General features: G+C 36.0%; 1 protein-coding gene across 4 annotated transcripts in view; it reads left to right on the forward strand.

The window, feature by feature from the left end:
- Positions 1–24761, forward strand: part of PPFIA2 (PTPRF interacting protein alpha 2) — a 664632-nt gene that overhangs the window by 591050 nt on the left and 48821 nt on the right. For all 4 annotated transcript variants that reach the window (XM_027842480.1, XM_027842481.1, XM_027842482.1 and 1 more), the window contains one exon: positions 8858–8951. In XM_027842480.1, the coding sequence (XP_027698281.1) occupies positions 8858–8951 (94 nt within the window). The remainder of the gene's footprint in view (positions 1–8857; positions 8952–24761) is intronic.

Here is a 24761-nt window from a genome sequence, read left to right on the forward strand (position 1 = left end):
AAGGAAGGAAGGAAGGAAGGAAGGAAGGAAGGAAGGAAGGAAGGAAGAAAAAAGAAAGAATTCCTCCCCTCAGGGAGCTTCCAGTCTATAGGGGGAGGCAATGTGTACAAAATTTAGACAGAATTAAAACAGGAACTGACGGGGACAAGGTAGGTCATGGAGGTAGAAGCCGGGGACTCTAATGGCTAGGAAGATCAGGAAAGGTTTCATGTAAAAACTGACATTTGATAAGATCTCTGAAGGATACTAGAGATTCTAATCACAATAAGCATTTATTAAGCACCCATTATGTACCAGGCATTCTGGTAATCTCTGGGATATGGATACAAAGAGTGAACTCATCCTTACTCTCAAGAAATCTGTATTCTAATGGGGAGACATGTACATTCACAGGTATACACAGTAGAATATATAGAGAATAAAGGCTAGGTAGTTAGGGAGGGCTGGCAGTTTGGGACCAGATATAGAAGGGAGAGAATCAGGAAGACTTCATGGAAAGAATGATGCTTAACCTATGTCTGAAAGGGAGAGAGAAAGTCTATGAAGCAAATGTGAAGAGAGATCATCTTCCAGGCAAGAGGAAAGGTCATTGTAAGGTCAAGAAGATGGGTAGAGGTCTATGTGCAAGGAAGAGAGAGAAGATACTGCAGATTGGATTGTAGCATGCTGGAGAAGGAATAATATTCAGAGAGGTTGAAATGATATATTGGGACCAAGTAGTGAAAAGCTTTAAAACTTAAATGGAGGAGTTCATATATTATCTTGGAGGCGATAGGGAATAACTGGAGTTTATTATGTAGGGGAATGACATGAGCATAACTTTCCTCAAGGACAATCACTTGGGCAGTTGTATGCAACATAAGTAGAAGAGAGAAACAATTGAGGCAGAAAGACCAATTAGGAAGCTGTTGCAATAATTTAGACAAGAAGTTATAAAGGACTGACCTAAGATTATTACTGTGAGAATGGAGAGAAGAGATTGGATACAAAATTAAAAAAAATATGGTGGAGGTAGAAATGACAGGATATGAAAACTAATTGAAGATGTGGGATGAGGGGAGACTGGAGGATAATGCCATAGTTTTGATCATGAGAGAAAAAAAATGGTGGTGTGTTCAACAGAAACAGGGAAGTTTGGAAAAGATATGAGTTTGATCTGCTTTGGATTTGTAGATTGGGAAATGTGTTTGGAACAGTCAACTGGAAATGTCCCGTAGGCAGCTGGAGACACTGGCCTGGAACTTGAGAGAAACACTGAGTCAGCTCTATGGGTCTCTGAGTCATCTGTAGAGATCATTTTACATAGAGGTGATAATTAAGCCAATGAGAGCAGATGAGTTCACTGAATGAAGAAAAGAGGGTCCATGAGAAAGCCTTAGAGAACACAAATGATCTTGGGGCATGGTATGGAAGATGAACCTGCAAAGAATGGAGAAGGGCTTCAGGAAGATGAGAGGAGCGTCAGGAGAGAATGGTGTCATGAAAACTCAGGGAGGGGAGAGTTATTCAGAAGGAGAAGGGAGATCAAGAAGGATGAAAGCTGAGAAAAGACCATCAGATTTGGAATGAGGGCATTATCAATAATTTTGAAGAGAGCAATTTCAGTTGAGAAATGAATCAAGTGGGAAACCAAATTCATAGGATTGAGGAGTGATTGTGAAGGAAGGGAACAGAGACAATGAGTATAGAGATCTTTTTACCAAGAGTTTGAGCAAGAAAGTGAGGAGAGAGGTCAGCTAAATGGCATAGTGGATACTGCAACATTCATGGAGTCAGGAGGACCTGAGTTCAAATGCAACCTCAGACACTTACAAGCTGTGTGACCCTGGGCAAGTCACCTAACACCAATGGCCTCCAAAAGAAGAAGGAGGAGAAGGAGGAGGAGGACGAAGGAAGGAAGAAGAAGAAGAAAGGAAAAAAAGGGAGGAGAGAAATTCAGGGTATTTAGGGTCTAGTATATTTTTTTTAATTGAAAAGGTTTAGACATGTTGAGGGCAGTAGGGGAGGAATGAGTAAATAGGTAGGGAAGAGGTTGAAGATATGTGAGAGGGAATATTTGTGATAGAGCTGAGGATGCATTTCTATGCATTGGACACATGCTGTATAAAACCACAGAGAAGAGAGTTGAAATCTTTTCTATGAAGAACATCAGAAAAGTTATGTTGACTGAAATAAAGAGTACATGAAGGGAAGTAATATATAATTTGGATAAAAGGGTAGGTTAAAACCAAATAATGAAGGGCTAAAAAGGCCAAACTGGAATTTGTCTGGAAACTTGTAAGATTTGATTTTTTTAACCTTGTAATGACTTAGAGTTTTTAGACTTTTTTGTGGGGTTGACCAGGCTCAAATATGAGATTGTTATACATTGTCATACAACTGAAAATGGCTCTCGACACAGACATACAGGACAGTCTCTTATATGATGACTATCTGGCAGTATCATTTATCATTGGGTCCTCCATCTTATACATTTTCTTAGCTATTACATTTCTCCAAATGCCTAGTTATATCATGTATCCTTTTTTCTCAACTTCAATGTTGAGAGTGCAGTGTTTCTTTTTTTTTTTCAATTTTTGTTTTTGGTATCTTCCTGTTTTCCTTGAGTTCTGTTTGGGAGGAGGGCTAGAGTCAGGCTGATCACTAGGACACAGTTTCACTCATAACCTGTAACACCACGGGAAAAAAAAATGGAGTTATTGACTCAGCAAGAGAGTCCGTTTTTGTTTCCCAACCTAAGAGAAGTCAGATTTATTCAAAAGCCAGGTTCCCCAAGCTTTTAGCTTCCTGACTTGGTGCTGGGAGACTTTGTGAACATGATATTTTTGGTTACCAATTTTGGCCTGTAGTCTTCAAGATACACACGCACACACACACACACACACACACACACACAAATTTTAAATAACACATCTTTCCAGACTTTCCCAGTGTAAAACCCAATGAGAGCATTAGAAGCTTTAGGAAACTACTGTGCCGATAGCTGAGTGATTAAATATACTTCAGCCAGAGTATTAAATAACTCCCAGGGGAGTAAGGGGGGAGGGGAGGGGGAATGAGTGAGTGTTGCATAATTGAGTAAGGGGATGAGTTTGATTGTTCAGTACATAAAAGCGACTTACCGAGATAGATTTTGTTTCTCTTCTTTCTGTTTCCATTTTCTTTACTTTCTCAAATATTTGTGGGTTTTATAACATTAGCTTGTTCTTAATTTTTGATACACAACAGTGCATGCCAAATAGCCTAGTAGGTCATTGTTAATTTTTTTTTTTATGCAGCCTAACATTTTAATAACATGGTGGGAGATTTTTTTCATCCATTGTTTAGCTGATGGCAACACCAAGCCCAAAATCTCAGTCTTTTTTTCTCAACCTCTTCCTAAATCTACTCTTCCTGCCTTTTTTGGTTCTCAATCCATTCCTTGAGCATCCAGATTGCTATTTTGGAATTTTTTGTTTTGTTTTGTTTTTGTTTTTTGGCAATAGACTTCTTTCAAAAATCAGGTAGAACATTTATTAAGTGTTTGCTGTGTGCCAAGCATTGGGTTCAGAAATACAAGTGAGGGGGAAGCTAGGTGGTGCAGTGGATAGAGCACTGGCCCTGGATTCAGGAGGACCTGAGTTCAAATCCAGCCTCAGACACATAACACTTAATAGCTGTGTGACCCTGGGCAAGTCACTTAACCCTATTGCCTAGCCAAAAAAAAAAAGAAAAGAAAAGAAATACAAGTGAGCAAAACAGTCCCTGGCCCTCAAGAACCTTGTATTCTAATATGTAAAAGACACCACATAAAAGGAAGCTAGAAAGGAGGTGGGTCATATAGGTGGCTCAGTAGATAGACCACTGGGCCTAGAGTCAGGTAGACCTGAGTTCAAATCCAGCCTCAGACATTTACTCACTCCTTGACCCTGAGCAAGTCACTTAGCTGCTGTTTGCCTTAATCCACTGGAGAAGGAAATGGCAAACCGCTCCAGTATCTTTGCCAAGAAAACCCAAAATGGGGTCATGAAGAGTTGGACACAACTGAAGGACTGAACAACAAAGAGAAGACTAGGGGTCAGTGGAGGGGAAAGTTATTTGTTCTCTTTTAATATTTTAAGGGCTATTATTTTTAAGGTATATTAGACTTCTTCTGCATGGTCTTAGAGGGCTAAACTAGAAGCAATGAATGGAAATTGCAGAGACCCATTTTTGATCCAAGTATAGTCATAGTCAGACTCACATTCTACCCAAGGAAAAACTCTGAGTATCTACAGCTACACAGGAGTGGAATGAGCTGCCCTGGGAACCACTGGATGCCTGTTCCTTAGGGGTCTTCAAGCAGAGGCGGGATCGCTATTTGTTGGCTATGTTGTAGAAGAGGTTGCTATTTGGGGATGGGATGGACTAGATGACCTCTGGGGTCTGGACCTTCCACCCCTGAGATTCTATGTTTCTGCATCAGTGTGTCAACCAGGTTGGCTTGAATGAAGAACTGATGAAAGAGAAGAGTACAAGATAATACCAGAAAGGTAGAATGAGGACATCATGGAGAACCTTGACTAGCAAATCTTAGCATGGGAATCCACAATGGCTTTTGAAAAGCAAAATGACAAGGTCAAACAACATATTTTGAAAATTTTCTCTGGTAACTGTTTAAAAAATGAATTACAAGAAAGAAACTAGGTTTTGTTGCACTTTCATTTCAGTATTTTTTAAAATGATCTTGCCCTATTATCCCTTATTATTATTCCATATTTTTTTTACTATGAGGATAAAAATGAAAGTAACACATGTTACAATGCCTCAATATTGCAAAATAGTTTAAGTAAATTATTGTGTTATAATAGCCTTGTGAAGGAGATATTAGAAACTTTGTTATACGCATTTTACAAAAAAGAAAATTATTGTTTGTAGAGGCTAGGTAATTTATCCAGGGTTACACAGCCAGAATCTAGCGGAGATAGAACTGGTACCCACGTCTTACCAGGATTCCGTATATTCAGAATATTTCTAAACATCTCGTTTTTCCTATTACTTGAGTTTTGTTTATAGAAACTACATATCCTATAATTTTCCTAGGATATGATTTAGAATTTCTGCTCTGCAGTGGTTTCCTTATTTATATCTGTTGTCTTTCTCATCCCCTAAAACATTGTGTTCTTGAAAAAGAACTCACTTAAATAATAATAGACTTTTCCTTGTTTTACTATGAAGGGAAGATTCATTTGACCACCTGGTAACTCAAAATGTTTCAGATTCTATTAAATAGCTCTCCATCTGGGCTGATTGAGAATTTTATAACTTTTGACTGAATTTGTTAATTCCGATTTACATTCCAAAAGACCTATTTTATTATCACTGGCAGATTATGCATGATAATTTATGAGTACACAGTAATTCAAATGTGTGAAAAGAGAACAATAAAATGAAAGTCTTCACCAACTCTTTCATGGAAAATTCAAGTCTTAAACAATAATCCTTAAGGGATACTTTAGCCTTGCAGTGCATTGCTTTTCTAGAATAATAGAATTTAGTGCCTTGCTTAAGTAAGTACTAAGATAAGAAATCTTAAGTTAGTGATGGGCACACTTTTTTATGGATTGGAGGGGGCCAAAGAAATTAAAATTTTCCATGCTGGAAAAAAAAAGTTTGGAAATGTTCATGGAACATATACATAATCAGGTAAGATGCATTTGTGATCCCCAAATCGAATTCACTAAATCAGAACAATGTGTTGACATCTTAAAAGAAAATTGTTCTTGATACTAAGAGCAAAGATATTAAGCTATGAGAGATTAAGTTAGAGGTTGTAATGCTCTCATTGAGATTTAAAAAAAAAAACCAATCTGAGCAACCATCTTACCCTGTAATAGTATAATAAAAGGTCTATGTGCCATGCAAAGCAATGAGACTTTGTTTCACTCCCCTCTTCCCCACCCCCATCCATTTACTCCATTGGCTAGCTCCCCATTACATCAAGAGCAAAATCTCTTTTGTTTAAAATTTAAGTGTTCATAAGCTGGGGTCTTGTCTGCCTTTCCAGCCTCTCTCCTATGCTTATGTATTGAACTACTTACTGTTTCACACATTTCTCTATCTTTCATCTCAATAGCAATCTGGCCCATGATTTTTGATTAGTTATTGTTGTTCAGCCGTATCTGATTCTTCATGACCCCGTTTGAGGTTTTCTTGGCAAAGATACTGGAGCGGTTTGCCAGTTCCTTCTCCAGCTCATTTTACATATGAGGAAACTGAGACAAATAGGGTTAAGTGACTTGCCCAGTGTCACACAACTACTAAGTGTCTGAGGCCAGATTTGAACACAGGAAGATGAGTCTTCCAGATTCCAAGCCCAGTGCTCTATCCACTGCTCCACCTAGCTGCCCAATCTGGCCCATAGTTGGTGCTTAACAAATGTTTATCAATTGATTATTACTTGCTTGATTCATAACTGTATTCTCTGATCATCAAGTGGGAAATGCATTTCCTTTGCACACCCATCTCTTAGAATCCCAGATTTCTTTCAAGATTCACTTTCTACCTTCTCCAGTTCCCTTCTGCTACCAGGTAGTGGTTGTGTTGTTATTAATATTTAGAATAGCTAGCATTTACATGACAAATTAAGGTTTGTAACTTTGCTTTAGGTATATTATCTCCATCGATATTTATCTATGTATGTCTTGTCAACTGATTAGAATGTAATTCCCCTGAGGGCAGGGACCTTTTCACTTTTCTCTTTGTACTCCCATTACAAAATTAAGTGCCTGACGTTTACTGAGTGTTTAATAAATGCTTTTTAATTAATTGGTAAAAAAGCAAACAGCCACAGATGAGTTATTACTTTGGTTAGATGCTTCCTATACTCTTGAAATAGAAGGCAAGTTGCTGGTTTTAGTGGGGCTCAATGATCGTAATAATATTGCAAAATTCTGGGCTTTTTCCTCTGAGAGACTTAGCATTAGCTAAACCTCTCTGTCTAATGTTGACAGTATCCACAGTTTGAACTTGAACTTTGCGATTAAATAAATGGCTTCATAAAATTATCTGATGATAATGGCCCCCTTTTTTTCAAGTTTTTTTCTGAGTCTAACCAATGCTGAAAATAAAAACTACAGAAGAAAATGTTCATTTTTATAGTTCAGTAGATAATTTATGAGTTAATTATCCACTTAAGAGTCCTGAAAGAAATAATTGCATTGTAAATTGCAACAGTCTTACTGTTAGTGCCCAGCATGTTTTTATTTCTCCCCTTTTCTGCCCTGAGGCTGTGTATACTCTATGAACCCAGAATACTGGCATTAAACCAAGTGTTGTAGAATCTGCTGGGGAATGACACTGTACCCACCAGGGGTTTTGGATGAAAGTTTTTAGAATTTTTGAAACACTTGTATAAGATGAAAATAACGAGACTGAGTATAGGAGTCATTATTTTTTAGGAAGAAAAACCAATTGACTTCTGAAAGTCAGCACACATTTTTTTTTCAATGTTTTAACTTAGTTGTATGTTAATATATCAAATTTTATACTCCTTGGAATAGGGTGTATTTGTATACTTGTAACTTGTAACATTGTAAATGTGCAAGCTTTAAAAATAGAGGAAGGTAAGGGGAAGGTGAGGGTGGTTGGATAGCATAGTGGATAGAGTGCTGGGTCTGGAGTCCGGAAGACTCCTCTTCTTGAGTTCAAATCTGGCCTCAGACACTTACTGTAAGCTGTGTGTCCCAGGGCAAATCATTTAAACCTGTTTGCCTCATTTTGCTCATCTGTAAAGTGAGCTGGAAAAGGAAATGGCAAACCACTGCAGTATCTCTGCCAAGAAAACCCCAAATGGGGCAACAAAGAGTTGAATATAAATAGAGCTGAAAGGATTGATAACAAGGGGAAGGACTGGGAGGGGTTGAGAGAAGTTAAGAGAGAGAGGGAGGGAGGGGGAAGAAGAGGGAGGGAGAGAGAGAGATCATTGACCATTTTCTTGTAAAACTACTTTCCATATATTCTTTCCTTTAATCCCAACTTAATCCCCTTATGAAATATTTACCTGCCAACCTGCCCAAAGTATGTGCCTAGAATTTATTAGGGGAAAAAGCAGAGGTAGTAATCATGATCTCAGACAAAGTTAAAGCTAAAATAAATTTAATCAAAAGAGAAAAATAGAGAAACTACATTATATGTCAGCCATATAATCAATATTGTTTTAGACTATTGAAAATAACTAGACAGTATAAGGTAGGTTGTTGCTGTGGTGTAGGAAGCGATGAGTTGATGGGCTTAGAAAAATACAGAAAGACTCTGACTTAGGAAGGAAGGAAGGGGTTATCCACCCTCAGAGAAACAGAGGGCAAACAAGTATAGCACAGTCTTCCATAGATGCATATTAATGTATATGTCTATATGTAAGTATGATTATAGGTATCTAAGTATATGTATGTGTATGCAAGTGTATATATGTGTATATGTATGTATATATCTTTGTGTGTATATATGTATATGTGTATGTATCTGTGCATGCACATATATACATAAATGTGTGTACATATACATATATGTGTATGTATTTGTGTGTTTATTATGTGTTCGTGTATATATGTGTGTATACATATACAATTTCTCATTTAGAAGTTGACTGGTGACTTTGGAGGGAGCATCTTAGGTGGAGATAGCTGCCAAATTGCTAGACATCAAAGATAGCAAGAGGATGGTGAGAAAATGGAGGCACTGATTGCTGACACCCTTTCAGACATTTAGCAGCAAAATATTGATGATGATGATGATGATGATGATGCTGAAGAAAAGAAAAGTTTAGCAGCTTGTTAAGTACTTAGTAGGTTCAACATACTTGTATTAATATAATCTAATCTAAAATATTTCTCCATAGGAGGCTTTATGGAGACGGAAGCTGCGGCACAGGAGTCCCTAGGCTTAGGCAAACTTGGAACCCAAGCTGAGAAGGACCGGCGACTAAAGAAAAAGTAGGTTTGATAATTTCTTCTCCCTTAGCTAATGTTGATGTAAAATGTTAGTATTTTTATTTGGAGAGTCAAAAACAGTCAGATTTGAAAGCTAGGAAGGCAAAATAATGTTTTCGTATTTCCCTATTTGTTTCTTTTTTAATTATAGATTCTCAATTCATATTTCCTTGATGTATTGGACACAAATTTGAAATGCTTTGTATAAAGTATTTGTTATAGTAGGAACGAATAATTTCTTCAGGAGAGGATTAGGGCATAAAGACAGGACTTAGGATTTTATTAAGACAGAGGGAACTCCCAGACGGGGTTACTTCCTCTACTGATGGAGTCTCTTTCTCTGTAGTTTATACTATCTAAGCCCCACTCCAACCCCCAAAAATCATAGAAATTCAAAGAAGGAAATTTATAGTAAATGTATCCAGATGCATGCATTCAGCTTGGAGGATTTAAGAACTCCAGTACTTTAGGTTAGGATGAGACAGCATTTTTTTTTCCTTTTCTGCCCACTGTGGGATCAGGTATCTCACTTAACAGTTTCTCTTGAATTAATTATACCCCAACCACCTACTTCCTTGTTTTCTTACACTCAGAGTTCTGGTTAGCCATTCTTTGGATCCACATATTGCATCTTTTAAAAAAGAAAAAAAAATAGAAGACAGGAGTGTTTTTGTTGTCTAGTGAATGTATAATTATTTCAGAATCCCAACAGACCAGTGACTTCTTGTTTCACATCTGTCAGGAAACTGACAGTATATCTTGTCATTCACATAAAGTGGGTAATAGTTAAATGCCTTGTGAAAGTGATAGATTGTGAATCACAGCAGCTGCTAGAAAATAAAGTTGTCTCATAAAGAGAGAAGGGAAAAAAACCACACATATAGGATGCTTCCAATGTCATCCCAGACATCTGTGAGAGGAAAAAGAGGATGGTTAGAGGAGGTACTTTGAAAGCAAAGATGCTTCCTCCTTCCACATAATTTGCTTGTTTGCTCTTCCCTTTTTTGTTCCTGAGATTCATTCTCATCTTTTGTATCCACAACATTTGTTGTGATTTGAGTGATATTCAGTTCCATATTCATCTCTCCTTGCCTAGAGATACCCTTTGAGCCATTATCATGAACCATTGAACCATTCTTATCATGAGAATCTGAGAGTTCAAGAATGGAGTGTTCCCAATGCGTCTTTGCCATAGAACTTCAAAGATAAAAAACATAACTCCAGAGATTTTGTTAATGTCTATGCCAAGAAGGACCTCAATAAAATGACCCTTGAAATGTTTTCAAACCTTGAATATTTTCAATCTATAGTATTTGTGAAGTTTAAGATGGGCTATTCCCATATAAATACAATCAATCAAAGCATCTATGATTGGAAATATTAGTTAAACTTTGCTTTTTATGGTTTTTCTTTTATTATTAACAGAAGCATATTTCAAGAATAGTTATTATATATTATATTTGTCATGAGAGCTATACGCTACATAATTTTATACACTAAATAATTTAGGTTACTTAGCAGTTCTTAAATGCCTCAAATAAAATTGTTAACTGAGTCTCATACATTCTCACTTGCTAACTTAAGAGCAGCTTGTAGTACCCTCTAGATCCTGCCCATTCATCCCCACAGATACTTAGAGTTACTACATAATAAAATTTATCTTCAAACATAAGTGGTGACAAAGTGATAGATGTCACTGACGGGGACTTACAAGCAGTCATAAAATGAAATATGCCTTACATTTAGTGTTGAAGTATAAATGAAATTAATTAGTATAAGCATGACATCGAAATTTGAATTATAAGACTAAATCTTGAAATATAAGATGCGCAATATTGTACTTGTTCAATTGCTGACTTATTTCCAGTTTTTAGTAGAAAGTGTCTATTAGATGGTTCTCTTTCAAACTCAGAGAAATAGAGGTAGCTCATGTTGTATGTGCGTGTATGTATGTGTGCATGTGTGTGTGTGTGTGTGTATACATTTGTATGGCAGCTATTAAGCTTCTATTTGTTTTCAGCTGCTCATGGACTTAGCTAAGTCAAGCTGTATTCTGCTCCTATACTTTTTTCCCAGATAAGAATGTATTATTTTTTTTTATTTTTAAATACAATAATATTTTATTTAAAAATGTTAAAAAAAAAAAACCTTTTTAGCTTGAAGCTATAGAGAAACAGGTAGAGCTAGATTTGGCCTACTGGCTGTACTTTGCCTATCCCTGCCCTAAAATGTTGGCCTTCCTAAAAGTAAATCTTAGTCCTGAGCACCATTACCTATGCCCTTGACAGCTGCCTTCCTATCAAAAATCTCTGTCCTTTCATGTTACCACAATATCTAACCCTTTCACTTCTCCTCTTTCTCTCAATCTTTCATCTAGGCATTTCCTTCCTTTCATAGTCTTTATTTGTAATGGACCAATCCATCCAACTATGAACTGTCCTTTATCCTTCAATACTTTCCCCTTTGTTCTGTTGTTATTCACACTTTGGCAGACCTCAGCCTTCATTTACCTCCACCATCATCCTCAGGGCCTACTCCTATGATCTTAAATGCTACTAGAGATAGTCATACAATGGACAGTTAGGTCCATGAAAAAAAAATCCCCATCATTTGATCTCAACTGAGCCCTCACTGCTGCATGGTAATCCTTTTATTCTTCCCTGATTGATTCCACCACATTTTCTACAACATCTATTCCAAACCTCTCTCCTCATGCCCTACTTGCCATCCCCTGATGCTTCTTCTTCAGCAAGTGACACCTCCTTTTTCCTTACTGAAAAAAATAATGAGAAGCCATCTCCTCTGATCTCCCTCTTCTTTCCTGTTCTTCACCTCAAACCACAGTACATTATTCCCCATTCTGTCTTTCTTTGCTCAATTCAATCCAATTAAATTCAGTGGACATTTTGTGCGTACCATGTTCAATCATTCATTCAGAAAGCACTTACAGTCAAGTCACTGGCCTGGATTCTACAGATACACAGAGAAAAAAGGGTCAAGAAACTTAAACCTTCTCCAAGTAGATAGACTAATAATATCAATAACAAGAACAATTGCTCAATGCAAATAGCACTTTAAGATTTACAAAGCACTTTACATACATTATCCCATCTGTGTGAAAGTAAAATAATATAAAATATTTTCAAAAGAGAGAGAAAACATGAATTAGTGGAGAGATGGAGAAGTGTATTGTGTAGATGGCACTTGAGCTGGACTTTGAAGGAAGCTCAGAAGTATGTGAGGTGGATATAAGGATGGAGTGTTTTCCGTACTTGGGAGACTACCTGGAAAAGGCATAGATAGAAGAGATACTATATCATTTCAGACAAACAGAGTAGACTACTTTGACCAGGATGTAGAATACCCCAGTCTCTGAGGAAGAGATGTCTTTTCTTGTCCAGGCCAACTCTTCTATTTGTATCCGCAATCCCTTGATCTGAGGTGCGTAGGTAGTATAGTGAGAGTGTGCTGGAATTGGAGTCAGGAAGATCTGAGTTCAAATTATGCCTCACACATTTACTAGCTGTTTGATCCTGAGTCACTTGTGAGAGAGGGTCACTTGACCCTCTCTACTGATGTAGCCTCAGTTTCCTTGTCTGTACAAATGGAGATAAAAATAGCACTTAGATTATTGGATTGTCATGATGGTAAAATGAGGTAACATTTAAAGTGCTTCGTAAACCTAAAAGCCTTATATAAAAGCTAGTTATTAACCATTATTATTATGCCATCCATTATATTCTTCTCTGGGAGTTTGTCCTCCTAATTATTTCCTCTCTCTCTCATCTCAAATTTCTTCTTATGTCTCCCTGATAACCATATGCTAAATTCAGTTTTCTTTTCTCGTTCATCATTGCCTTTGACCTCCCTACCACATCGGACACTGTGTATCACCTGTAGGCTTTCATGGTACTGACCTGTTCTAGATATCTTTCTACGTGTTTGTTTCTCCTCAGTCTTCTTAGCTTGATGCTATCTTATTCCCTAAACATAGGTGCCTTTGTTTGTCATTTTCCCTTTCCACACAGTTAGTGATTAAGTTTGCATGAGTTCACTTAATATATCTTCATAGACTCTCAAATATATCTTCCTTTTCTTTCTTTCTTTTTTTCTTCCTTCCTTTTTTCTTTTTTCTCTTTCTTTTTTTCTTTCTTTCTTTTTGTCACTTTCTTTGTAGAGAGATAGATCAACTGTTCTATCTATATCTACAGAAAGATAGATGGATCTCCCAATTTTCTCCCCTAAAATCCAGTCCCATATTGCTAGCTACCTGCTAGTAAACTCTACCTTCATATTCTGTCGTCATTTCCAAATCAGTATGTGTAAAAGGAAACTGGTTATCTTCTCCCCTAATCTGACCCTCTAGAAACTTCATTTTCTGTCAAGGATACCACTTTTACAATCTGAGAGTTACCTTAGTCATGCCTTTTCTTAACCCTCACACAGCTATCACCGTCGTTCAGACTAGAACACCAATCTGCTGAACTTTTGAAGTAGCCTGGTATTTGATTTCCTTTCTTAAAGCCTCTACCCACTCCAGTCTATCCTCCATGTCACTACCAAAGACATTTTCCAAAGCACAGGTACTACTGTGTTACTCTTTTACTCAGTATATTGTTTCCTACATCTAATAAACTCTTCTATTTAGCACTTAGGTTTCTTTACAGTCTAGGCTCTCCTTCTCTTTCCTGTCTTCTTACACATTACTGCCTTCCATGAAAAATACATTTTAGCCATGCTGGTCTACTTGCTGTTCCATCCATATGACATACCATCGCCCATCTTCATACTTTTGCCCTGGCTGAACCACCCCCTAAAGATGGACACCCTCGTCACCTCTGCCTCTATGAATCCCTGGTTTTCTTCAAGACTCAACTCAAGTGCCACCTTCTCTGTGAAGCCTTTTCATTTTGTCAGCCTCTTAGGTCATTCTCAACTCTTAATCTACGGTCCTATCATTCCATATTGTCTCCCCTATGGGATATAAGGTCCTTGAGGGTGGGGATTTTTTCTACTTTACTCTTCATATCCCCACTGTCTACCATATTGTAGACTCTTAAATATCTGTGGATTGACTATGTCTTCCTTACCCTACATATCCATTCAGTTGACAAGTGTTATTGATGTAACCTGCATGCATGTTCAACTTATTTTGTTCACTCACAGGGTCTATTGTGTACTTCAGGGCTTCATCACCTTTTGCCTGGGACATTCTAAGAACATCCTAAATCTCTCCAAACCCCTCCCCATCCTGGTTTTTCCATTCTACAATCATCCTCCATAAAGTTACCAAAAATCATAGGTCTAAAATTTTTAGTAACTCTCTGTCTACTCTATCATGAGGAAAATAAAAACTCCAGAGCCTGACATGTGAAGCCACCCCAAATGTAGCTCCAACCAACCTCTATAGTCATATTTCATATTATTTTCATTAATGTTCTCTGTCTAAGAACTGGCCATTCCCTCTACAGTCCCTCTGTTGTTTTACAATACCTGATATACACTGGATCCTCATCTCTGCCTGTCAAAATCTTTGTCTTCATTCCAGAAGTTTTCCCAGTCCATGTTGGTTGCGTGCGTGTGTGTATGTATGTGTTTTGTGTGTGTGTGTGTCTATGTACTCTCCCTTCCCAAATTAGCTTATATTTATTTACTTAGCTGTGTATTTGCTTAGCCATTTAAAATAACTACAGACAATATAAAATTTTTGTGAATCTACCTGCCAAGACAAACTCAGGGACTATAAGAACATAATTACAAACACTTTTCATGCAAATAAAGACAGATCTAAACAAGTAGAGAAATAGTCATTGCTCATGGGTAGGCCAAGCCAATATAATAAAAATGACAATTTTGCCTAAGTTAATTTACTTATTCAGTGCCATATCAGTAGAAAAAAAATTACAACAAAATTCATCTAAAACAAAAGTTCAAGAATATCAAGAAAATCAATGGGGAAAAAATGTGAAGGAAGGCAGCTTAGCGCAATACCTGATTTCAAACTATGATCATCAAAACAATCTGATACTGGAAGAAATAGAGTGGTAGATCAGTGGAATAGATTAGGTATACAATACACAGTAGTAAATGACCATAATAATGTAGTATTTGATAAACCCAAAGATCTAAAATTTAGGGACAAAAATTGCTGGAAAAACTGGAATAGTTAAGCAGAAATTAGGCATAGATCGACATCTCACACAATATGCCAAGATAAGGTCAAAGTGGATAAAATTATTTAGATGTAAAGAGTGATATCATGAGTAAATTAAGGGAGCATAGAAAAATTTACCTGCCAGATATTTGGATAAAATAAAAATTTGTGAATAAGTAAGAGAGAAGATCACAGGAATTGAAATGAATAATTCTGATTACATGAAATTAAAAAGATTTTACACAAACAAAATTAATGCAGTCAAAATTAGGAGGACAGCTGTTAACTGGGGGGAAATTCTACATTATATTTCTCTGATAAAGACCTCCTTTCTCAAACATATAGAGAACTGAGCCAAAATTATAAAATATTAAAAAAAAAACATAAATCTTGCCTATAGCATAACATAAACTCCTTGAAGGCAAAGACTCTTGATTTTCTGTCTTTGTAGCCTGATTGGCTAGCAACACTATAGTAAGCAATTAGTTATTAAATATATGTTGTATTGAATTGAATTCATCCCATCTGTCAAGCTAGCACCTTGATTTTGTACTAGGAATCCATTATAATAGTTTAAGTGATCTTTTAAAAATAATTGCACGGAGGAAGGGGCTAAAAAATAATGCTCTCTATTTTAGTGGAGAAAAATTGCTTTTCAGGAAATTCTCAGAGCTGACAAGAAAGCTCCTGTGTTAAGGGTCTCTTTGTCTGTTTATAAACTATTTCACCTCCTAGTCCCCACAACATGCCACCTTTTCTGACACAGTAATAGCCACTTCAGACTGCCAAGGGACTTTAAAAATGGTTGTCAAACTGGCCCATAGGGACCCCTAAGAAAAAGTGGTCTCCTGGTTACTTGTTATAGTCATTTATATTACCCTACCTCTTCGCCTTACTGTTCATCTCAGACGTGCCCAAGATTCAAAACTTGGCATTCCAAATCCATTACAACCATTCCCTTTCTCTGAGGGAATTCAGGGCTTATAAGTCTTTAAAATACATTGTATGTGTAGCATATTAATTCCTACAACTGTTATAATCATGTTAATTACCTGTAGTAATTCAGAGTTTACTGTAGAAACAACAGTGCATGCTCATAAATTACAAGATAACTTTAGAATGTGAAGCAACTTAATATTATTTCTTTCCAACAAAACACACAAAGTCAGCATAAAATAAACATTATAAATAAGTTACCTTTGGGGAAAAAATCCTAAATTAAAATCCTTTAGAAATTTGCGTCCACATAATTAATGTCTTTTATTCTTTACCCAGAAAGAATTCTCCCCATTCATTTGCACAAGTGCAGAAACTTTGTGTTATCTTCCTGAAATTTTTAAATTATGTAGTTCCTTTTAAATAGTTCTATTTTATGTATAGAAGTTTAATAAGACATGTATAAGATTATAAAGCTACTGTTGAAAGGGACCATTTAATCTACTTCATCTAACAAATAAAGAAACTTGAGGCTGGAGAGGTAAACTGACTTCACCAGATCACACAGCTAGTAAATGTCTGAGGCAGGATTTGAACTTGGGTCTTCCTGATTCCAAGTCCAACATTCTATCCACCACAATACCTCAGATCAAGAGCTCATAGGTTATGTGCCAAAGATTACACAGGTTCTGAATGTCAGAAGTGGTTTTAAACTCAGGTTTGCTTATTCCAGAGCTAGCTGTCTCCAAAGCCATGCTGTTTCCTTCTTGCTAAGGAAAACAATAATTGCCTATATTTAGTTTAATTAGCATCATTTTACCCAAGGTGCAACTTCTTGTTTTTAAGAATTTACAACAAAACCTCTCTGGTTCAGACTACACTTAATCATAATTAGTATCTCAGACAAGACTGGCTGAAGTTTCTAGTTATAAAGCAGAGTTTGCTCTACTATATAATAACAAAAAGATGCTATCTTTCTGATTTACCTTGTATTATAAGTAATCCTTTACATGTTATCTCCCTACCCTCAGCCAAGTAGAATGTAAGCTATTTGAGGGCAGACACTTAACTATTTTGTATCTTTTTTATCTCTGGGCCTAACAGTAGGAGGAACTTAAAAAGTGTTTGTCTGAATTGAGTGTTTGAATTGCTTAAGATAACACAAAAGAACTAGTAAGCATCCTCAGAAGCTGCCTTAAACTCATTTACACAAAATGCTTATGCTAATTTAAATTATCACTATTTTTTCCCATTAAAACAAGTTCCCTGTATACCTCTAACACTTGACTAGACTGAATTTTCTTCCAAAAAAATTTTGGAAAGCAATAAACATGTGTTTCCTTAATATTGTGTACTGTGACATTTAAAAAGTTTGAGAGACATAATTTCTGGGTGATTAGTCATTTTCCTATAATAATGCTAATATTTTAATAAAAGCAGTCAGTGACACTCTCCAATGCCAAAGAGCCCTCTTGGAAGTGGGTTCACAGTTTATATGCCCTTGGAAGAGTGGATGTACCAGAGGGTAGCAATCAGTTCTGATTGGTTAACAATTAGAGAATTATTACAATGAAAGGTGGACCTATTAACTTTGATTATGTCATTTACTTCCAAATTGTCATCAGCCTTGGGGAAATCTAGACCAGGAATCTATGTCTCCAACCCAAGACTGAGAAGAAGACAATGATCTGAAAGTTTCACCTTAGATTAAATTCCTTGTAAGATTGGGAGGGGTCTGACCAAGATTGGGGAAGAGTTAATTTAATCTCATTATCAGTTATGTCCTTCAAGAGACTGAATTTTGAAATGAAGACTATAGAAAAAGGGGGAACTCTGGATCCCCTCAAATCATTGATTATTAATAACCATTTCTCTCAGTAAGTGAAACTTTTCAAAAATAAATTCTATAATTATGATTTCATAGTTGGGAAAAAAATCTTAAAAGTCCTTTAATTTATCCTTGCCTCTTTCCTAATTCATCTGAATCAATGAGGTTTTACTACATGCTCATTCTAACTTTGAGAATCCTGTGACTTTTAAAGATTTTTCTTTTATATTCAGACATGATTCTTCATTATCATTAACTTAAAGTGAGAATAATCACTCTCATAAAATATTTCTGAAATTAATTAAGCACTTGAGAGTGACTATCAGTTAATAGGTGTCTTAAAGAAATATACATCAAAAATGTTCATCTTTGTCCAACTAATAGCTAAAGCAAGGAAGAACAATCAACAAATCCATGAGTTGTACTTGCCTTTCCACTTCACTTTCCACCTAGGCTATTTGTTTGTGTTTAATAGCTTCATAACAGAAGAGCTAAGAAACTTAAAACTTCCTGAGCTTTACTTAGAAGCCTTTTTATCATGTTGATGTAACTTTTTTTTAATATAGAAAAGTAATTTTAAGATATCTTAGGCACTGCTTCTCCTGGCTCATAAAATTTCATTACAATTATTTCAAATGCTTAATCATTCAGAACAATAATTTAAAATTTTTAATATAAATTTAAATATTTAATAATAAATTATACCCAAATACAAACATGCAATTTTATTAACTATCTTATATTTTACAAAAAAAAAAAAAAACATAGACGGGGGAGAGGAGAAAGGGAGTGACAGGATTTGGAACTCAAAACTTAAAAAAAAAGAATGTTAAAATTGTTTACATGTAATTGGGAAAAATAAAATGATAGTTTAAAAAAGAAAAAGGACATGGAGAAAAAAATAATAAAAGAGCTTAATTGACCTTTTAAAGGTTATTGATATTTATATTCCAAACTTATGAGAGAAAAAAATATTTTTTTCCAAATGTGCTTGATAATCTTTTTAAAGAGAATTCTGGCTTATAGAACTATCCTCTAATCTCCTTTTGAATAAAAGTCTCACGTTTCTCTGAAGCAGTCATATATGACTAGGTTAGGAGCCTCAGTAGTTGAAAACAGATGAGACGTAGATGATAATAACAATTAAAAAGAACTACCAAAGGGAGTATCATTATTAAGCTCATTTTTATTGCATTAATTACTAGTCTCACAGTTTTAAAAGAGTGATGAGCATAACCAATTATATGTGTTTTTGAAACTCTTTCTTTCTATGCTGTCCTCTAAATTTGTTTCTCCCATTTTAAATCAAATTGCAGCTAGAGCAAATGGCAAGTCTAAAATGATGTATTTGACTATGTCTGTATATGTGTGTGTTGTGTGTATACCTATATGCAAATGTATGCACCCCCCCATAAGAAAATGTCATATGAAATGACGGTATATACAGTTTTACAGCAATTGGCCATGCAAAGTGTGTAATAGTCTTTGTGAGCTATTTCTGAGAGTAAAAATTTTGGTTGTTGTTAAGGCTCCAAAGCAAGCTCTTGGCCTTTTGAGTCATTGATACACTTGAAGTGCTGAGACAAAATGGGTATATTGTCACTCTCCAATTTTAAAAAAAAAAAGAAAGATGAAGAGTAGATAATTCCAGAGTGATATTCACATGTGAAATTGTCCTCCTGTAGGATTATTAGGACCAAAGTTGATTTGATTAGGAAAAAGAGTCCATCTGTTGAGTAGGGGTTGGAGCCAATGAGACAAAATAAGACTGCCATTTTGAATATCTAAAATTTTTGATATTCATTAAATGTGCATTTCATTTTTGTAGTGTACTTAAAGGAAATATTCGTATTTGTAACAAGACTTTAAATAATAAATTATGATACTTTTTCTCATTTAATACCTGTTCCTACCATGTTATTTTAATTAAATATAGCTCTCCATTGACATAGTCTTGACTTCTTCATGCTTAAGCAAAAAGACATTGGAATAAAATAGCTCATAATTTTTAAAAATATTTCTAACTGATTAAGAATGAAGCTTTTATTTTTTCTATTCTTTCTCTTTTGAATATTGCATCGATGACAAAAAAAATCACCTTGAAAAAAATAATTACAATATGTTCCATAGTGCTAAGTTAACAGTTCATGAATATTGTATCCTATCCTGTGCAGAGATAGGATATACTCTTTAAAATTCATTTGGCAAATTAAAAATTACTTCCATATATTTTTAAATTGAGATATCAGTTCATTCTCAGTCTGGAATTTGGGTTGAGTAATTCAGATATATAGGAGAGAAATGTTAATTGATTGAAGAATATCACCAAATTTGGGAGAGTTTTCCACTACGCTACTTTTGGTATGTTTATATCTTAATTATCTTCATTTTTTTTTGCTTGTATTTTCTATTGTGGAACATTTTCCCCTACTCCTCTTTTCCCAACACATGTTGATTGCTTATATAAAGTTTTGTAGTAGTGAATGTAGAGGTTAGAAGGACTATACTGCTTTACTGTGGCTGGATTTCATGGGACAATAATTTCTCAATGCATCTGGTAAGCTATGGAAGACACATTGTTGGTGGTGGCATCTGGCAAATGATACCTTCGACAGTTTTGTTGGCAGCTCTGCCTTGCCTCTGGGCTCAACCACATGCATATGAGGTTGATTGGCTGGTGGGCTGGTGAGCTGGTTCACCCACCTGGAAGCAATTTCCTTTGGACTCACCATTACCTCTGTTGTATTTGTGTGTTTATGTATTATCAAGGTGAAAACACATTTGAAAGCTATTTCTTAGGATCTCAGCATGTGAATTCTTTTATGATATTACTCAGGGCTTTTATATGGGAGTCTGAAAGGCTTTCCATAGCAATTTTAGAGCTCAGCCTAGAATTTTCAAAAATGCAGATTTACCATAAGGTAAAAACAAATCAATATGTTCTTTGAATGAATGCCTTCAGAAGAGAAATATGTGTTCATTTCACATTTACTTCTGCCCTTTTCCTGTATGACAAATAAGGAAAAGGGGAAAAAAAACTAACCCGAGTGATTTCTGAAAGATATAGAAACAGGTGGCACACTTTGTTAATATGTCAAAAATGTATTTTAGCAGTTCTTGTAGCTGACTAGGAAATGCAGCAGTGAAGTGAATTTCTTACCTCATCATGTGAAAGTTTTATAAAATGTCCACAGTTCATTGTAATTTTTTTTAAAATAACAATTTGAACCAACTTCAGTCACATTTTCTCAGCCCCTCTGCTACATCCAGGGAGCAAAGGTTATGCTTGAAACCACATAACAATTAGAAGATTTTAGAGGTAAAAGGAACCACAGAGATTATTGAATTCAAACCTTTTATTTCACACATGAGAAAATTTAGTCTCAGAAAGGTTTGTTGACTTTCTAAAGGTCATACAGCTTGTGAGTGGCCAACCAGACCTAAAACCCTTGTCTCCTCATTTCTAATCCAGTGTTCTTTCCTCTAAAGCAAACTACCTCTCTATATTGCACAAGTGCTCTTTTTGCAAACTGAGACTGTAACCTGTTAAAGTACTATGAGACTCTGGGCTCTATTTATTTCTTTGGATGGTTAAATCAATCAACCAATCAATAAACATTTAATAAGCACCTACTAAGTGCCAGGTACTATGCTGAGGATAGAAAAAGAATCAAAAGATAATCCTTGCCCTCAAAAACTTACAATCTAATGTGTTGGAATGGCTGTAATGAGTTAATATAATTTCCAAAAGAGCCTTTCTTCCTCTCAGGATGTAGCAGGTGCTGGAAAAATATGGTTCTGCATGTTTCTGACTGGCTAACAGTGTGCATATGGCAAACTAGCTGATTTGTCAGATATGAGAACTGGCACCCAGCCTAATGCTGAGGCAATATGATTATGATATGTGTCACAGAAAAATAGACACCCGTCACCTACGGGGTGTTCTCATATCTGAAATGATGCTCTTATTTTTTATCACTTGGCTTTCTCTGGATTGAAATGTATCCATTAACATGTGTGTGCTTTTCTTTTCCATCCATCCTTCTCCATCCCATGAAAAGCACATCTGGGTAAGTTAAAACCACAATGACTGCTGAACATGCTTACTTTCAGCACCATGCTTATTTTATTTCTTTTTTTCTTCTTCTTAGTTTGTTATTTCCTTTCAGTTACAGCACCAGAAACACCACCACCCACCTACAATAAAAATGGAAAGGATTCATTCTCAAGCTAAAAAGGAAATCATTGGTTTCAGAGGAATGTTTAAACAAAAAACAACAAACATGTTTGGTTTTAGGCCATTTTTTTCTATCACATTAGACTCACGTAAAACTTATTCTTCTTACCCAAGTCACTGGTTAGATAGAAGCTTGGAGCTTTGGGAAGCCTGTTTGCAAGTTCTAGCCATGAGGAGATTGAGTACACTTGTGACAGCATTTAGCTATAATAATAAAGGATTTCCAACTCTCCCCCACCCCCACTACCACTACCAGTTCCCTTGAAGAGTTAAAAGCTTAATTTCTTAGAATACCCAATTCGTACTTAGGAATCTGAGTTTTCTTGAATGTGTATTTCCTGCCCTGTTTCTTACAAGATCAAATCATTTCAAGAGTTTGGTTATTTTTCTTGCAATTTTAGAGTCTCACATCCTGCTTTTGATCAGAAAGCAACAATATCAGATCAGAAGATGTGAATGTTTTCATAAGATCAGAATATTTTACTGGGATTCATGGGGCAAATTGCTTTAGAGTAGAGGGAAAAAAAAGTAAATTAAAATACTTGAAAAATTTTACATTCCTGTAATCTTTGGCACTGGTAAGAATGTGAACTAAGGAAAAGAAGGAAAAAAAAAAACTTTTTTGGATGGAGAAAGATAAGGTTTCTTTTTAGATTTAAATCAATGCTTTTTTTATAAATTAACTAAAATGAACTGATTTGAGCATATCTAATCAAACTTAAAGAAATTAAATTGAACTGGAAGTTTATGGGAAGGGTGGGGAGAGAGAGGGTGGGTGGTATACTAATAGTTTCTAGTCACCATTTATTCGACTTGCTTTGCAAGATTAATTGACTCATTGCTGTATCTTGACCTTCTGTAAATTACACACACATGCACACACACACACACACACACACACACACACCAACTTAGAGTAGAAGTCAACATGTCAACAGTAACAAAAATAATTTAACAATTCAGAATGGACTTTGGGATAACATGAACTACTAGGAAAAGCAGTAGCTGTCCTTGGTACTGAAGAGCACATGGACAGTGCTAGATCTAAATTTAGATTCAGACAATCTGGATTCAAATCCTGTTGTTTGTTTGTTTGCTTGTTTTTACATTTATTTATTTTAATGACTTCAGTTTCCTCTTGAGTAAAATGAAGGTGGGGGAGCTATTTGTAGTCTCTGCGCTTGCCTACTGATTGGCACAAAATCAGAATCAAGTTAAGTAAATAAGCATTTATTAAGTACTTTTTTTTTAACAAATGGTTCCTAATTGAGTGATTGATATAAAGCCCTTCTGTCACTAAATCTATAATCCTTTGGTTGCCCATTCTGGTAAGTAGCATTAATAGGCTCATAGCATCAGTAGGACCAAAAATTTAGAGCTGGAAGGAACTTTGAAGGTCTGTATGTTGCCCAGCTGTCTCACAGAAGAGGAAATTGAGGCTGAGAGAGGTAAAGTCACTTGCCCAGGGTCACAGACATAGGAAGTTGTACACAAAATTGTCCACAGGTTCTTGGGGTGGTGGATAGAATCAAAAGACTATCAAATCTGGCCTCAGACACCTAATAGCTATGTTACCCTGGGAAAGTCATTTAACCTGTTTGCCATAGTTTCTTCATCTGTAAAATGAGCTGGAGAAGGAAAAGGCAAACCACTCCAGTATCTTTGCCAAGAAAACCCCAAATGGGATAACTGAGAGTTGAACAGGACTGAAAAGACTGAACAACAACAAAAACAAACTTCAGTTCCAAAGCCAGCATTGCTTACATCCATGAACTGCCTCCACCTATACATATGTAGACTGCTAGATTTGGAGACAGAGAATCTAAGTTCAAATCTCAGGTCTTCCACTTACTACCTTTTTGATTTTGAGTAAGTCCCATCATCTCTGTGGCCTCAGTTTCCTGTTCTCTTGTGTCTACAACCTGGTACCTTCCTCCATTTCTAATCTTTTTACTCAGTACTCCCATCATCAAACTCCCTCCCTGGAAGATGAGTTTATTAAAAAGAAAGTAGCCAGGGGCAGCTAGGGGGCGCAGTGGATAGAGCACCACCCCTGAAGTCAGGAGGACCTGAGTTCAAATCCGGCATCAGACCAACACTTGACACTTAATAGCTGTGTGACCCTGGACAAGTCGCTTAACCCCAATTGCCTAAAAAAAAAAAACTAAGAACAAAAAAAAAAAGAAAGAAAGTAGCCCAGGTGACTTGAACATAGAATGCATCAAAACGTAGGAATGTAAACTAACACTAGGAAGATATGGTTGGTTGGAACTAGACTTTGAAGGGCTTTCAGTGCCAGATGCAAGAGTTTCTACTTTGTTCTGTAAACCAAAGGGAATAGATAAAAGTTTTCAAGCAAGAGAATGACAGGCCTAGATATGCAGAGGAGCACAAACATGGTAAATGGTAAGACTGTTTGCTTTGGAGTTAGAGAAACTGAGTTCAGTTTCTCCCTCTGTCATTTACTATCCATGGGGACCTTGATTGGGCAAATCACTTCTTTTTTTGGCGGGGGACAGAGTCTTGATTTTTCTCATTTGTAAAATGAAGCAGGAAGAATAGGGTCTCTTCCAGGTTTAAGTAATCTATGACCTTAGTTTTACCAGTTTTAAGAAATTTTATTTTGGCATATGATGAATTAAGTCCATGGCTAAGCCC

This window comes from Vombatus ursinus, unplaced genomic scaffold (genome assembly GCF_900497805.2).
Source record: "Vombatus ursinus unplaced genomic scaffold, bare-nosed wombat genome assembly UNPS02014874.1, whole genome shotgun sequence".
NCBI lineage: Eukaryota > Metazoa > Chordata > Mammalia > Diprotodontia > Vombatidae > Vombatus > Vombatus ursinus.